This window comes from Symphodus melops, assembly GCF_947650265.1.
Source record: "Symphodus melops genome assembly, chromosome: 7".
Taxonomy (NCBI): domain Eukaryota; kingdom Metazoa; phylum Chordata; class Actinopteri; order Labriformes; family Labridae; genus Symphodus; species Symphodus melops.
Genome location: NC_136697.1, coordinates 15,445,428 through 15,462,563, shown reverse-complemented (window position 1 = coordinate 15,462,563; position 17,136 = coordinate 15,445,428). Strand labels below are relative to the sequence as shown.

The window sequence follows — 17,136 nt, the reverse complement described above, 5'->3', positions numbered from 1 at the left end:
AGGTGCGCTTAGCTTCCCACCACATTCATCCAACATCTTATCTCCGTTTTCAGCCCATCTACTCAAATGCTCTGAATGACTTTGTGTGTATGTGTGTGTGCTTATGTGTTCGTGCACTTCTATCTTCACATCTGTCTCAGCAATTATTTGCTTTTTTCGAATGTGAAAGCACAACATGTACAAACGATGCTTGATTGGATGTGAAAGCATCAAACTGAAGTCTTCTTTGTATCTGGCTGCTGTTTCCTCTCTGTTCACCAGAGGGCAGCCAGCTACAAGTGACCAACAGAAAAGAGGGGACTATTACAGTATGATGATACAAATATAATTTACTCCTGTACATTATATTCAAATTCTTTGAAAAAAATGTACTGATAGTTTTACCGCTAAAAATGACTTTTAATATTCTTCCCACTCTTAAATGATCCAACAATAAATAAGTTGGAATGTATCGAATCAGAGGGTGTTCTTATTGAAAATGCAGCTATTAAAAACCTGGCATAAAAAGCTATTTGCAAAGTTATCTAAAATATGTCCAAGAAAAAATTGTATTAAAAAATGAAAATTAAGTTCCAAAAGAAGAAACACATAAAAAAAAAAAAAAAAAAAAAAAAAAAAAGGACATTTGGTCAAGTTAAAACAGTTTTAAAAATGTGACAACAATTTATGACTGCTGATGTTGTACTATGGTTTTTTTATAAAAAGATCATAATTCTGGGGTGCCTGTGGATGAGTGGTTGGTTTGTGTGCCCAATGAATGGTTGCATTCCTTGAAGTGAGGAAGGGTTTAGAGCCAGCCAGGGTTTGGATCTGTGGCTCCTTTTCCGCTTGTGATATCCCCACTCTGTCCCTCTCTCTCTCACATCACTGTCCACTATCCTGTCTCTCCGATCAAGACATAAAAAGGCTAAGAATAAATAGATACTGTGATTTAAAGCAAGACTATGTATACACAGCTGCCACTTAAACCACTCATGTAGTTGCATTATTGCTTTACTTTATTCGGAAATAGCAAATCTATGACATGTAAACATAGTGTTGCAAAAGCATAAAAGATATCAGTGAACTCAGAAAACTGATTGGGAATTTTGGGTTTCACAGCAATATGTATCTTATATTTTCAGATGTAAGCTAAGCATCCATGAGTTACTGGGTAGTTACAAAAAAACATTGTGTCTTTCCTACTTCTGGTGCAACATAATCTCACTTTAACATCTAAACAGCACGCAACATTAATGGTTGCAGCTACCAGACTTTCACAGATGAATTTAAGGTAATTGGCTTTATTGTGACGTTATCAACAAATTAGACACTTGTCTGTGTACTCACTTTGAATAAAAATCCTATTTACAGTACACAACTTTCTCTGCATTGCTGTTTCTGTCAAAATTCAGTCATTCGCTGGAAGGGCATGTAACCAGAGCAGAAGAGGAGGATCCGTATTTGTTGTCAGCTGCAACTTGAATTGGCTGTACATACAACAGATGTATCAAGAAGATATTCTCTGACATGAAGACAGAAATATCCCTCTGGTGTTGTTCGGCTTGTATCACAGACCAGCAGGCTTTTCTCAGTGGAGCCGCCAGGAGCTCAAACAAAAGCTGCCTTTGTCTTTTAATTTGTCACTCATCTAAGAATAAAATCGACATCATAGGTATGGCCCACAGAGATATCCCCCCCATCCACCCCCGCCCCCCGGTTAACTGTTAATTGTATTTGTGTGTGTCTGTTTGTGCGGCTGTCTTACCTTTGTCTCTGCACATGTGAGTTTTGTTTCATATATCAACAGAAACTGTCAGCGTATTACTCTAAATCTTTTTGTTGGCTATAGGCATGACAAGAACATTTGAACAAACAAATGTGGATATCCCCTGTGCTCCCGCATGACTAGGCGTACATGGAGATGTTTTAAAGACCAGAATCTCTCCTCAGGATGACTAAATATATTGAAAAGGCTCTGCCAACAAAATAGAGAGTCCTGTCAGCCTTTGGGAGATTGATTATGTATCTCAAGGCAGCCTGCAGCGAGATCTCCATGCCTAGGCAGAGAGGGGGGCCAAGGCTAGAGCGCTGCCCCAGTTCCAGCCAGCAGAGGCAGGGGGCAGGAACCAGGGGGCAACCCTCAAGCCCCACCAGCTGCTTTCCAGGAAGCTTCGAAGCCTGTAGACCTCAGGAGCAGCAGAGTTTTGAGGAGCTTCTTTATGTACGCAACCATTTTTTCAAGGCCTCTACCCAAACGTGTGCCAACATGGTCTACAGGTAGGATATAGAGTTCTGATATGGGGTGAATGCAGGTAGAAATTCATAACAAGAGTAATTGGAGGAATAGAATTAAAGTTGTTAAAAGATGTTTCTTACTGATGCATACTGTCTTTATCTGCTCATGGTGTAATGTGCATTTAGTCAGAACTTATCAGTTTAAACAGCAGTCTATATTTGAACTCATTCCATTTGAGACTAAGAATTATAGTATAACTTTCTTCTACAGGGTCCCTGTTCTGTCTAAATGCTATCATCAAACACTGATAAGAAACAGCCTTTTTCAGCACAATGAGACCCGGCACTTTTTCCCCTCTGCAATTAGACATGACGTGTAAGACCACCGTTAGACATAATGCTGCCATCTTTGGCTTTGGCTGGTTTCAGTTCTTAAGGGATTTGAATGAGAAATTAAGCAGGATGTTAATGTTCGATTGTCATAGCAAAGCAGAAAGAGTGTACGCTGTCTGTAGTAATGGCTGTAGTAATAAATGACTTTCATTGAAAATCAATCAACCTGTGTGTCAAAATGATCCCTTGATTAAATATTGATTAAACAAAAACTCAAAGATTGCCTGCCAAGAACGGGATGATTGATATGATTTGATATCATGATGAGTTTGGCCTTTTGTAAATGTAAAGCAATGACTAGAACATGTTTAGCTTATTTATCTTAAACATAGAAAACAGTTACCCTAGCCTTATTCTATCCAAAGAAAGTAAAACATTTATGTAGATGTAATTAACCCCACATTTTATCCAATTAACATTTTACGTTTTTATTATGACAACTATTTCTCATATGAAACATCTTGAGTAGTTAACTTTAGAGTAATTATTTCCTTCTGACAGCGCTAATGCTAGGCTACCCTTTGCTTTTAATTAGTATCAATCTTTAAATCCAACTCTTTGTCAAAAGTTACCAGCCAATTATTTAATGGAACCCTTTTTGGGTAAGAACATAACTTGAACATAGAAAAATGTGCAACATCACCTACACATAAAAGATAGAGGTGGTTTCTGATTAGCTAATAGGCATCAGGCTAAAAGTTATTTTCAATCAAAGTTGGGAACACCAAACTGGCAAAATGTGCTCAAATCAATTTCGCCAGTCTCAAATGTTTTGTGCGCTACAATTACAAATTAAAGCATCAACCATTGCATAACAATCGAGTTTTCTTTGTACTACGTGTCTTCAAACTGCTCTCTGTCACTCTCTTCTTCTTTGGTAATGGTATTGCTATGTTATCTGGATGGCTGCTGGGTAGCTTCAGCTCTGTTGCCAGTAAGGGTACTCAAAATCAACATTTGATCTGCTGCTTAAAGCTCATTTGCTAAAGTTGTAACAACATCGCTCTCTGTTGTTTGGAGCTCCCAAACTGGAAGAATAAATCCCTGTTTCCACTGAGCGGTATGGTTTTGGTTCAGTACAGTTTGGTACAATTTCGTACATTAAACCTTAATCTTGCTTGCGTTTCCACAGCCAACCGTACCCTTATTCGGTAAGTGGAGTGTAAGCCAGATGGAGATAGCCGTGTGAGCTACGAAATAGTGTGACATCATGGCAGCCCGACACATTGTTGCCCGCTATTTAAAAAGTTCAATGAAGAAGAAAATTAACGGGACACAGTAAGCAAAAGGGAACCTTTAGGGTTGGCTCAGTACCCTAACACCCCAACAGAAGGGTACCAGAAAAGTAGGACGGCACGGATCCCTTATTTTCATTCCCAAATTTTGTGGGTGGAAACATCAATTAATGGAAACCAAACCAAACCAGACCGCTTGGTAGAAACTGGACTTATGGTAGGACTACGAGCTGCATGGCTGACTTAGGCTGACTGAGGTCATCCATGATAAAACCAGAAAACACTTCTCCATGAGTTCTGATATGGAGAAATAAAGATGCAACAGTATTGTACAAGGTCAAGACAAGGGCTTAAGAAACACTCAATGTCTACTAAGAAATAACACTAGCATCTGCAGCTTCATGGCTTTGTAGCTCCTTGGACATTGTGTGTGTTATTTATTGAAGTTTGATATTGAGCACATACATACATTTTATCAATAGAAAATCCATTAACTCAGCATTCACCAAATAAAAAGCTCTGGATCCACTTCCTCTATCATTCAATATCTCCACTATAAGGCCGAGAGCCCTCTGGGCAGGAACATAAGGTCACTAGGCTTTTGTAGGTTGTCACAATAAAGATGTCAGCATTCGTCAAAGTCAACATATGCAGTGATTTCAGACTGAGATGTGTCGTGACAGAAGCTTGACCGATAATTACGCCTATGGTCATAATGTTATAATGTATAATGGTGGAAATGAAGATAATTATGTTAACAGTATGGTGTGGTGAGGAGGATGTGAAACTATAATTGGATGCAAATTGATGGTTTTGTCACTGCTGATGAAAGATGGTTTTGGAGATGATGATGATCTCGTATTTTTGTACAAATCCTTCTCCTGTCAGATTTGGAGTCAAGCTTCTGCGTCAGTATTTCATGCATGTTTGCTGCCCCAGAGTGAAATTTGTGGCACTTGACAACAGCGACCGTTTTGTCTACAAGGAGTCGGTCACCCTATTAAGACAGATTAAACAACCAATTCCTCCTCTATGTACGTGCAGTACATTACAATGACTAGATGACTAGTGCTGCTGGGTCTAATCTGCAGCATAGGGGGAAGACTATAGAAATGGAGGTCGAGGGAGAGAGAGAGAGAGAGAGACTGTCGTATTTAAAATGATTTGGGAAAAAAACAGGTAGAGGGGAAGAAAAAAAGGAGATAAATGATGGACAGAAGATTAGAGCCAAACAGAGAATGCAGAGGAAAATAAAGAGAGGGGGGGGGGGGGGGGGGGGGGGGGGGGGGGACTGCCGCAGCTGTGACGTCACTGACAGCTTGGAAAGATTTCCCCCTTAAAATCTCTCATTTTCTCAACATGAGGTTAGAGCTGATAAGAAAAATGATCTGCGTTAAATCGACTTTTGAATATTTCAGTAAAATGTATAAGACAAAAACAGCTGTTTTAAGCACTGGAATTACATGACATGGACTCTCATGTCGCTAAAGAAAGAATTCTGTACCCCCTATAAATAGATGCAGTATTTGGGAGCGGAAAAGGCAATGCTATCAAGCTATGCCAACAGATGTTGCACACTGTGGGAAATCCAGGATAGAACTATTAATCAGTCTACTTTCTGTGCTGTGTCATGACTGCTGATGTATTTTAACATGTGCATACTTGCCATGAGGAGTTTTTTTGTTTTAGTGTCAGAGCTTCAGAAGTCTATTAAAGGTTCTTACTGGAGCAATTAAAACAGAGAGGTTTGCCTCAAGGTAACAGCCACATTGCCTGTTGGGGATTCCAGCCGAGAATGTAAGAGAGAGATCTAGTTGTCGCTTTTGACTGACACACTTTTAAATGAGATCAACAGAGAGGAAGTTATAGGCTTCGAGGTACATGTGACATTAGAAGGAGGATTGAAACTTTGTCCAACTGTGCAGTTAGATCTCAAGAGTGTCGCAGAACAAAATGATCAAGCCAGAACAGGGTTTGCCTGCAGGCAGAGTGGTGGTACAAGATGTAGAAATTAAAGAGATTGTAGAGCTTGTTATGTTTTTCGTCCACTTAGCGTTACATCAAGGGACTCTCCACTGATTTTACTCAAAATAAGTTTCATTAAAGAGGGCGAGGCTTTTGGGGATTGTAAAAACAGATGTGTGTATATGATTTAGCTTGTGCTTTCTAAGCTTTCAAAAGCCTGAAAAGCTTTGTTACTCCAGCCAGTATGGGCTCTAAACAAATCTGTCCAGTTTACTGGATCTTCCCTATTGACCAATAGTTGACCAATCAGGGGCAACTCATTTTATTATAAAACAAGGAAGATTTAATAGAACTAACTTACATCAATATATTTGACATGTTTTGGTCTTGTCTTTGAGGTTCATGTCATCTTTAATAAATCATGTTGTTCATTGTGTAAATCGTTGTCCTATTAAGAGTAATATGGAAATCAAGCTTTAAGGCTTGGCTGCCTTGGGACTATATAGTTTGTTTGTGCAGCAATGCATATCTGCTCTGCTGGTCCAAATATTTCCAATTCTGGCTACAAAAAAAAAAAAAAAAAAAAGATTGCAAAAGCCAAAATAAAGACTTGATGAAGACACTTAACCAATGGGCATGTTTTGCTGGCTATGTCCACGTTTAATTACTGCTGTTGAACAATAGCAGGGACTGGAATTCAGAATATCAGAAAAATGTCTCAGAGGATTTGTTACCATTTCATTAAATGTGGCTCCGGTCAGTCTTCCAAGTCTCTATATTGTCAATATTAAAGACAGTAAACCCTTTAAAGAGAGAGATTTATCTTCACATTGTTATCATATGAAGAAAGGATACAAGTGGTAATTCTGAATCCAATTTTTAAAATGTTCAACATTTTACTCTAATCTTAGAGAAATGTTAAAAAATTGAAATGTCAGTTTTATTTGTGTTTTTGATGAATTATCTTTGCAATACAATATATGTTCTTTTAACCAGTTGAAAATATTGGAAAAAAGCACCAAATCAACCTACTTAAGGTACATTTATCGCACCCTGTATGGTTGCTAAGATTAAAAATGAGAGCGATATTGTTCTTACTGACTCAGAAGACGACCCTCGCATTGAAAATAGGAGGCTCTGTTGAAGTGAATCTCACCAGCATCTACTGTTATCAAATACAATCGAGAAGGATATAAATAAAACTGTGTTTTTGCCTCGAGGTTCATGATTGTTCAATGAACCGTGAAATCCTGCATTGTCACATTACAGCTCAGTGGGGGAGGAAAATAAGACTCTACGCTGCCTGAATGCTGGCTTATGCCTTATTTCAATGTGCTTACAGTAACATCTGCTCTAAGATTTGAGAGACAGTGTATGTCTCTCTGGCTCTTCTTTGACACTCTAATCAACTATAGCATGTCATTCCTCACATCACACATCATGCAGTGTTGTCAAGCTGTTCCTAAAGGAGTAACAGATTGGAAATTAGTGCTTATTACATGATGATAACTAATGCTTCAAAAGCCATCACCCGTTATGTGAAGAGCGCCTGTTACTTTATCATGTAGGTTAACGTTATCAGCCACCATATGCCATCTTATCATCCTGCCTGGGGGAAAATTTCTTTAAGTAAATGAACACAAACCGATTCCCTTTACTTCCATTCAAAATCACATTTCTCTCTCTCTCTCTCTCTCTCTCTCTCTCTCTCTCTCTCTCTCTCGCAATGAGTGTGTGGTACCATAGTGAAAAAACACTGCAGTTCTTTTAGCCAGTCAGTCAGAGCCAGTAGCCTATTCACACTGTCTCTCTCCCGCATTCAGCATCTCTCTAACTTACTATCCCCCTCTCTCTCTCTCTCTCTCTCTCTCTCTCTCTCTCTCTCTCTCTCTCTCTCTCTCTCTCTCTCTCTCTCGTTATACTCACATACACGCTGATCTTCGCCTCCTCACTGCATCAGTCCTCTTCCTCCCTGATCTGAGGTACCATGCATCCTCCTTTCTCTTCCTCCTCCTCCTCCTCCTCCTTCTCCCTGCCACTTGTCAGCTACTGTTCCAGGGTCTCTTTATCCAACAGAGCGCTCTTGTTGCAAAGCCGTGGACCGTAAAAGCTGTGTTTGACTTGGTGGAGGACTTTTTGGAGACAGGACAGGGCTGTGTATCGGGTCTGAGGACAGCTGCTGGAAATGCTGATGCTGCTTCTGTCTGGGTGCAGATCTTTGCGGGACTTCTACATGCTGTGTGACACTGCTTGATTCCCTGCAAAGTTTCAAGAAGGAAAACATCAATCAAGCTTATCCTTTCCGCTCAGAGAACACTGACTGCTTAATGTGTGTAAGAACATTTACACCAGTAAGGAATAGGTGTTTTATTTTTTTTTCTGTAAAGGAAAGGCACATTAAGCTATTCAACAGACAAGAATTGATTATCTGAATGTAAGCATTTAATATTTCATGCACGTATAATTTAGCATGTGTGAATGTGTGTACATGAATTCATGAGTGAGAGTGTGTGCTTGTGTGTAAAGCATCGTGTATGTGTTCGTGTGAGTGTGTTATTGTGCAGTGATACCTCTCAGAACGTTTGACTAAAAGCTTTGTTTTAGTCTCGGTTAGACGGGTAAGAATGACTCTCCAGACGCCGACAACTACATGCTTCCTGACAAAACTTCCCACACATCCAAAAGAGAACGGATTAAAATAGCCATTGGAGAGAGACTTTGTAAAACAGAAACCGAAAAATCAGGAAGAGCACGGGGACCAAATTTAAGGTGGAAATGTAAAAGTTCGCAGTACTTTATGTGGGATGAGTCGGGCACCATGAAACAGGACACAGAGAAAAATGAAATGGAAGGATTAGAAAAAAGTAGGGCAGAATTCCTCTCATTCTTCATGTTGATATACAGCTTGGAGATGTGTTGAGAAGGCAACAAAAACTCAGGGAAAGAAATTAAAGAGATTTCGCTTTCTTTTCTTTTTTGAAATATTGAAGTCATCTTTCTGGTTTAGCAGGACATTCAAGTGCTCCTCTCTATCGGGCAATTCATTCAGTGTGCCTCTTTCCCTTCATCCTTGTCCTTCCATCTTCACCCTCTCACATTTCCAGGTGGAGTGGAATCACGGGATCCCCATCTCAACTCCTCACATACTGACCAGAACTGCAACTCTGCTATATCAGATCTTAACGTAACTTCAGCTTGAGATTTTTCTACAAAAAGAGGCCACCCTTCCTGCTTATGACATCCACTTGAAATTAAGCAACAGGCTCATCTGGCCTGGACCTCTGGCTTTGAACATTTGAAAACAAACAATAAAGGACTATTACATAGTTCAAAAAGAAGCTCTGGTAGCCTTTGCAAACAACCATGCAGGTGTCCTTTGCATGCACAGACCACGGGCTGAAGGCCCCGCGTAATGGCGAGCACAGCAAGCAGAATGCGACCAGTCCAAATACCGCCAGCCAGGCCCGTGCCCGCTTCCGCACCGTGGCCCTGATCGCTCGCAGCCTGGGCTCCTTCACCCATCGCTACCACCACAACCTTAAGGAGTCTACGGCCAAGCTCACTGGCATGAAGTACCGGTATGTAAACAGAGAGTAGAGAGTGTGTGAGAAAGGAGAGGGTGGATGAGAAAATGTGTTCAGTTTAAATGGGCCATAGTTTTCTCTCCTCTGATAACACTGTGTGATATTGAAGAAAAAAAAAAAAGATTTCCAGAATGAGCTCGTTTGAAAGAGCTCTGATGGAGACAATGAAGATATAAGAACAGTGACAGGTGATGTGTGGGATGGTGTGTGTGTGTGTGTCTGGGTGTCAAGATACAGATAAAATGCTGATTTATTGGCAGCTCAATGTGAAATTCCACATTTAACAGTCTGCTGATAAAACTACATTGTTTGTGCTGTTAAGGTTCCTGGAGTTTCACGTACAAACAGAGTTGATTAATTTACCTCAAGTTAAATTTGCGGGGCTGCTGCTGGGGCGGTCACCTCACAGCATGAAGGTTCCTTTGTTTGAATCCCTGATCAAGACCTTTCTGTGGGGAGTTTGCACGTTCAACCATGCAGCTGTGGGTTCAGTTTTCCTCCGACCATCCAAAGATACGCACCTAAGGTTAATTTGTGACCTTAAATCGGCGTAGGTGGTGTAAATGTGAGTGTGACTTATTGTTTGTCTCTGTAAAGCAAGCAGCCCTTTGATTGGCTGACGACCAATCCAGAGTGTACCCTGTCTCTCGCCCATTGCCTGCTGGGATTGTCTCCAACTCACTGCAACAATGAACAGGATAAGCGGTCAAGATAATGAATGGACCAAATTTTAACTTGAATTGAAAGATAAGGTATTTCGATGTCGTCATGGTGGATGACATTTTAGAAGATTTTGTTGAGCAAATTAATTTTAATATCTGATATCCAGTTTTGACCCCAGAGTCTTGAATGTGGCTGATATGGTGTAAAAAAAAAAAAAAAAATTATATTACACCTTCAAAATATTTGAAACTTTACTGTGGAAATAGTACTTTTATTCCTACTGATGGCTGGCTGCATGTACAGTGTAATTTCATTTCATTGAAATGTTTAAAAGTAATATAATAATAAAGTTATAGTTAAACAGGACTGACTGACTGACTGACAGGTTCCTGTTCTGCAGACCAAAGACACAACCAACGTTTAGATCCAACCTAAGCAAAGTGCTGTTTCCTCATAGCAAGGTGGTTTCTGGTTTAAATCCTTCCGACCACAGTCCAAAGACATGCTCGTTACGGTGGTGTCATGTATGAGTGCATGTTTGTCTTAACATATCAGCACTTTTGTTTGCTGTGTCTGAAACCATATATTAACATACTGCCTATGACATACTCAAACAGTATACTGCATCTTATACCAACCTGACAGTAAGTATGCCTTTAGCAGCAAAGTCATGCACGTCGTCTCTGTGACGTCATAAATCATGCATTTTGGGTCTGTTTAGAGAAGTATCAGCCTAGACATATTATTTAACAATAATATGCACATGTTTATTATGTATACAGCTATTACAGTCAGACAACGCACACTGTTTGGTTTCCAGGCTCAAACCATAATAACTTCTTGCACTTTTAATTTACATGCAGAAATTTGAGGAGTGATGGGATGATCTTAAATCCCTTCAGTCGGAGCCTGTAGATGGTGGTGGGGCTGAGCCAGAGTGCATTTCTTCTGCCGCTTGAAGCTGGCAATGAAAGCGCAGAGAGAGAGACTGGAAATCTTGCATCTTAAAAAGCTAATTGGAAGGAGGTGTCATGTGATGAGAATGAAGCATGTTAAGTGTGAAATCAGTGGATCCCAAGTTGACTGCCTGAACTAGCTTGCAGGCGTCGCCTCATTGAGTCATTTGAGTTTATTAAATGTTTAAAGAACGCTAACTTTAATTTGTACTCTGCTTGTTAGCTGACCAGTGAGTTCAACCATTGAATAGTCTTAGGGCTGCAATGTATTGTGGGCGATTGAGCATGACAATGGCTCCCATATCATACTTTGAAATATTATTTATGTCTTATATGTACTCAGTGTGGCAACATGTTTAGTATGCATAGTGGTAGTGTGAAAGTACTGTATATTTTGGGCAACCTTTCGGTACCTCGCCTCTCGCCCAAGGATAGTTGGGATCAGCTAACGATCCCGCTCATCTTAATAAGCGGTTTTGATGAACCACTATAATGAAAATAACTGTTATAAAGTGCTGCCATATAAACATCGTACATAGTAATAAGAATAAGGTCTTTTACTTGCTTTTTGGAAACATAACAATGAGCATGGTCTTTGTACCTGCTCTTTAGTAGAGTAAACAGACAAAGAGTAAGGTCCTTTACCTGCTTTTTGTAAATTGTAACACTTGAGATAACACTTGTTATGAGTTGACGCTATAGATATAAAGACTGAATGATTGATACATGTCATTAAAAGGAGTTTGGAAAATGAGCAATAATCTTAGTATTACATTATGATACAGCCTTATCACAACTTGAGGTCCTGAAAAATGGCTCAAAACATGGTGCTGAACATCTGTAACAGCTGTTTTTACTGATTGAATGTGTCTAACAAGACACTGATTTATGGAAGACGCGGGAGCCTCAATATTTTTGCAGTCCATTGTACAATAAAGTATAAAAGAAAGAAAACTAGACTACAATATTAATTATCTCTCATGTGCTTGTTTGATACCACTAGCATCAGTTGAAGATTTTGACTTCATGCAGTTTATTCAATAACTGGCTGTGACTGTAAGAACATTCTGTGAGGTGTGACAGTAAAGATGAACAGAGCTGTGCTCTCCAGCTCTTCGTGTGTCTGTGTGGGAGTCCTAACCAGGCTGGGCCAAGTAAACAATGCGCTCTTCTCTCAGCGAGTGGGCTCTTAACCCAGACCGCAGGAGCAAAATAGTAGCTTCCACCTCACGCTGCTGGTTTACTGAAGAGTGTGATATCGTCACTCATGGCGTCAGAATGGAGAGAGATTCTGAGAGTTAACGAAGGGATGATGAGAAGGATATAAAGTAAGAATAAAGAAGTTTTAAAAAAAACAGTTGAGTGATTGAATGAGAGAGAAAACAGGGCACGTGGGTCATTTCACAGAAAGAAAAAAAAGAGGCAATTAGTAGAGTTTGTCCAGATTGGATGCGAGGCAGCTAAATGTGATATGTATCTGCTTGTCACACAATCTCATCTCGTTTCCATAACAACATTGAAATGGCCAACCTCAATCTGTTCCCCAGCGCCAACCAAGCCTTGTGACTCTATTGTGCAAAATGTCTCAGCTTTTTGCGAAAAGACTTTTTCCATTAACGGAGATGATTCATTTGGAACAAGCTATTGTCTTATTTTCCAACTCGATCATGTCACCCCTTTTTTCAAGGTTACAGACAAATCCATTCTCTTGTGTTACTGTTTCTTATGCTTTCCATACTTTACCTAAATTGGTAATTACGTTGCATGGTTGTTTAAGTGTGTGAGTTGTTTATTTTTTTGTTTTTTGTTTTTTTGGTGTTGAAATGAAGATTTGCTCTTCCTTGTACTGCATTTTAAAACAGGTGGAGGACATTACCACTAAAGCTTCCTCTAAGCTGTCAGTAAATCCCCTTTTCTTTATCACAGATGAGCAAATATTGGGATAGCTCATCTGTGATATCCTCTCTCTGCTTCCTGTTTGTTTAGTCTTTTCTGTTCCTCTCTCTTTCTGTACTGTATCTCTCTCTCTCTCTCTCTCTCTCTCTCTCTCTCTCTCTCTCTCTCTCTCTCTCTCTCTCTTTTTTTTTTTCAAATCCTCTAACGCAAAGGTATTTGATTAAAGAATTCCTGAATTTCAGCTGACAGGGAATCTCTTGAGATCAAGCCAAGTTTGTAAAGAAAAATAAGTCTGTGCACACTCTTGTGTTTTTTCTGCACAAGAAGAGGAAGCTATTTTATACTTGCGTGTATTTGTGGGCGTATCCCTTGGCACATTAGATTACATACAGTATATGAGTGCATGTATGTGAATGTGTGGCATAAACGCTCTGCACTGCGAACATCTGACGAAGAAGCAAGTTGAGGCAGGAGTGCTGTGCACAGCAAGCAAGTGAGCTTAAAGTGATAACACCATCATCTGCAGCATTTTGTTGATCCAAATATAGTGTACCTCTGGTTAAGATGTCCCTGAGTCGCAAACCTCCAATGATGTTTGACCTTTGCTTACTTTTATAATAATACAAACCCACAAGTAGCAAAAAAGGCCAAAATGTGGAATTTAACCCCCTGACTCCTATTGTAGCGAATTTGCATCAAACCGCTTCTGCTCCAAATGCAGCCAAAATAGCGTCCGTATTCCTCCACTGCCGGTTGATGCACTTCAATACATACCCAGGAACCTTTTGCAAGCATTAGTAAGTCATAGGACCAGTCGGAGACGGAACAACATCTGTGCGACGTGCTATTTATGTGCTATTTTCTTATATACTTAATTTATCATCTACTTGATAGCAGAAACACATTCAACAAATTCAGGCGTCAAGGGGTTAACTAAACCTGCTGTTAGTTTCACAGATTATTTCCGGTTCCCTGTAGGAACTTCAATTTGAAGTTCAGAACGGTCATTAGGCACCAGAAGGCCCTTTGACAGAACAGGAGGTTCAGGGTAGATTGTGCTTGTTTGGTTCAGAGCTTCAGTGCAGATGGGTTTGCAGAAATCCCTTCTGTTGGTTCCTCAGAATGCTGGCTTATCAGTGGCCAGCAGAGAGGGAGAGCCACTCTGCTGTGTGTACTTCATGTGTCAACAATGTGACCAATGCAATGCAGAAAGCAGCCACATTAAGTGTTTTTCTGTGAACATTGATTCTGCAGAAAATGTTGTCTGTTTCAAAGTGCTCCACACTTTCATATAGAGGAAACGAATTACATTTTTGGAGAAGTTTTTTTTTTTTTTTTTGTCCTATCTGTTTGTGAGAAGCAGCCTCAAATGTCTATCATACTTTCGTGGATGACTCTGACGTACCTCCAGCGTGAGCACTTCATGAGAGCCAAACCAATAGGTTATTTGTATTTTTTTTAACAGATATAAGAAGTCATTTTTTTCTTGTTCAGTGGGTTTGGAAAATGTGTCAGAAGATTACACAGCAGGATAGAGTTTTGAACAGCTTCAGTAGGCACTCATGCAATGTCGGTCTGCTTGTCCTCTTACAAACACAATTTTCTTGCTGCTGTTGCGATCCTCAGGCTGGACCATTATTTTGCCCGTTGCTGCTCTCTGTGTGTTTACGTTTAGTGCTAAATATGTGTGTGCATTTGTAGGTGCTTGTGTGAGTGCAGATAGGCATGTGCATTTGCATGTCTTCACACATCTTGTCACATTCCCTATCATAATGCTTTTGCTCTGAGACACACTTTTGCAGTTTGAATCCTTCTCTGTGTAATTTTTCACTGTATGCCCTATCTTCATTATATGTCAAAATTCTAACATAAATATATTTCCTACAGCCTTTACCTCAGCTCCTGTCTCTGCTGTTCTGCTGTGATGTGTAGCTCTAATAATGTGAGCCGGGTTGTTGCACAACAGAAGCCCTGTAGCATTGAGCTTCACTCTGCCTAAAGACCGAACAAGCCCCAAAGGATCAGAGCAGTCCAATCTCTCAGTTTAACAGTCAGGGTGTTTGCATGGGCTTTGTGTTTTAATTAAAGGTCACAACTTAAACAGTTTGCTGTACGCCTAATGGTTTTATAATAGTGTTGCCTTGCTAATACAGTTTTGTCCTTTTTTTCTTTATGGGTCTCTGTAAACAGACTGTAATCATGAAGATAATAGTGAGTGATACTGAGCTGAGCTGAGAATTTCACAAAATCAGATAATCCCTATCCATAAAATCTACCTCAGCTCTCAACAAATCTCCATTATCTTTGTGATTTTTTTAATGTCACAGAAAACCAAAACAAAAAGACCTTACAGCGTTGCTGTGCGGTCAACAGAAAATGTGTTTGCTTCAGAAATCAGGGATTGGTATATAATATAATTTACTTCGTCCTTCTCGCTTAACATTTTTTGACAATGCTTGTTTTGGATTATTCCATTTTGATACCTACCAGTGAACCATAAGTAAACCTTTTAAAATGCCCTGACCTACTTTTTATTAGGAAAGTATGGAGGTTTTCCGTTGTCATGCTGTGAATTTTTTTTTTCACCCCACATGCAGGCTTCTCTCTGAAACCGTTCTGAATCAATCACTTCAGAACAGCCCACACGATTTTCAATACAGGATCAACCCACAGGCCACAAGCTTCAGTCATGAATCTTTGCCAGAAATATGTTTTTTCTTTGTGAGATTCCCAGATTTTGGAATTACAATGTGCAACATACACGGAGAGTCAGGTCCAGACTCTGGCACCGTTTTTGCATGCTCACTCAGACTGGCCAAACATGCGCATTGTGCAGGGCCCTGTAGGAGCTGTCATTTCCTATTTCCCATTCTGTGTCATATAGAATTCTTTATCTGTAGAGGGTGTTTGATCTGCTTAGACTTGGGGCTTGGGCTTGCCACTATGCATGCCTCAGTCTGCTGCTAGTTTCTTTCTGTTGTTAGAGCAATCTTCTGCTTCCATCTTCCTGTTCAACCATGAGGGCTGTGCGCTTCATCAGTAAATTACAGTAATACAACCCCCTCCCCCACAAACTCTGCTGCAGCTTTGCTTTCATACTAAATGTCTTTATTTCCCCCCCTCAAACTTCCCTTCTTTCTTCCCACCCACACAGGCCCTGTCTTTATTCAGAATATGACCCTCCTTTTCTCCCCTGCACTGAATTACTTTGATAACAACATCATGGTTGTCATCAGGAGAGCGCTGGGAAAACAGGAGGTGGGTGTTGTCTAATCCCTCTGCCCATCGAGGTTGGTTTGTGTGGGTTTGCTCAGTCTACATTAATCCCCAGCAAGTGAGGAGTTTTATCTGTTTACTCACAACCTTGAGGAAAGTGTTTCCCGACAAATATTGATTCCAACAATCTTATATCGGGAGACAAATCACAAGGAATGCCCCGGTGTGTGACTTGAGCACAAAAGAAGTGCTTTCCAGGAAAACACAACATCCTCCTACGATAAGAGGTCATTCCTGCTAAGATTTCAGCACAATAAATCAACCAGATGTTTATTTTGTTTCAGCTGGGCATCCACTAAGAATAGCAGCAGCTACATGAAGTAGCTGCTCACAGGATGTTCATAAGTGGTGACAGGTTTGTGTGAGGGGGCGTCTTCAAATGACTCATTTGTCATTTTACTTCGAGGCTTCGTTTGGGCATCATCCAAGCATGAGGGGCCGAGAAACACTGACTGTCTTGCAAAGTTGACTATATGTTTGATTTTGTAGACACATGTTGTCTTTTCCTATAGTGTTCATCTTATCATTACAGTAAAATACAAAAAAAAAAAAAGAAACAGTGCATCCCAGCAGCACCATTTGTCTTTCTTTTTCCCTGTAAGACCAATTTCTTCTTCAAAAGGGAGTTTTTCATTTGCTTTCCTTTGTTGCAAACGACAAGCAGTAATTTCCTGAATTACCAGTTTCTTAGATTTTATGTGCCTCCGCTGGCACCTGCTCCCCAGACCTGGACACATTTATTGAGGCTTTACATTGGGACGAGTTGTTAATAATCAGGCTTGGCTGCTACTGCTTCCTGATTCCCCAGTAATCACTGAGGATGAGAGTCATTTGAGAAAAGTGTTTTTCTCACATCACTGAGACAGCATATATTCATTGATAGCAACAACCTGCAAAGTTCACTCATGGAAAATGTTCAAATCACAAAGCTAACATTTCTTTTAAGGACAG

The 17,136-nt window shown here is 40.1% G+C and overlaps 1 protein-coding gene across 4 annotated transcripts in view; it reads left to right on the top strand.

The window, feature by feature from the left end:
* Positions 1 to 1,987: 1,987 nt before the first annotated feature.
* Positions 1,988 to 17,136, top strand: part of kcnab1b (potassium voltage-gated channel subfamily A regulatory beta subunit 1b) — a 35,623-nt gene continuing 20,474 nt past the window's right edge. Inside the window, exons 1-2 of one of the 4 annotated variants that reach the window (XM_079347375.1) lie at positions 7,579 to 8,143; positions 8,915 to 9,388. In XM_079347375.1, the coding sequence (XP_079203501.1) occupies positions 9,174 to 9,388 (215 nt within the window). In that variant the 5' untranslated portion in view covers positions 7,579 to 8,143; positions 8,915 to 9,173. Of the gene's footprint in view, positions 2,260 to 7,578; positions 8,245 to 8,914; positions 9,389 to 17,136 lie in introns of those variants that run through there. The other 3 variants (XM_079347376.1, XM_079347377.1, XM_079347374.1) reach the window with 3 other exon arrangements.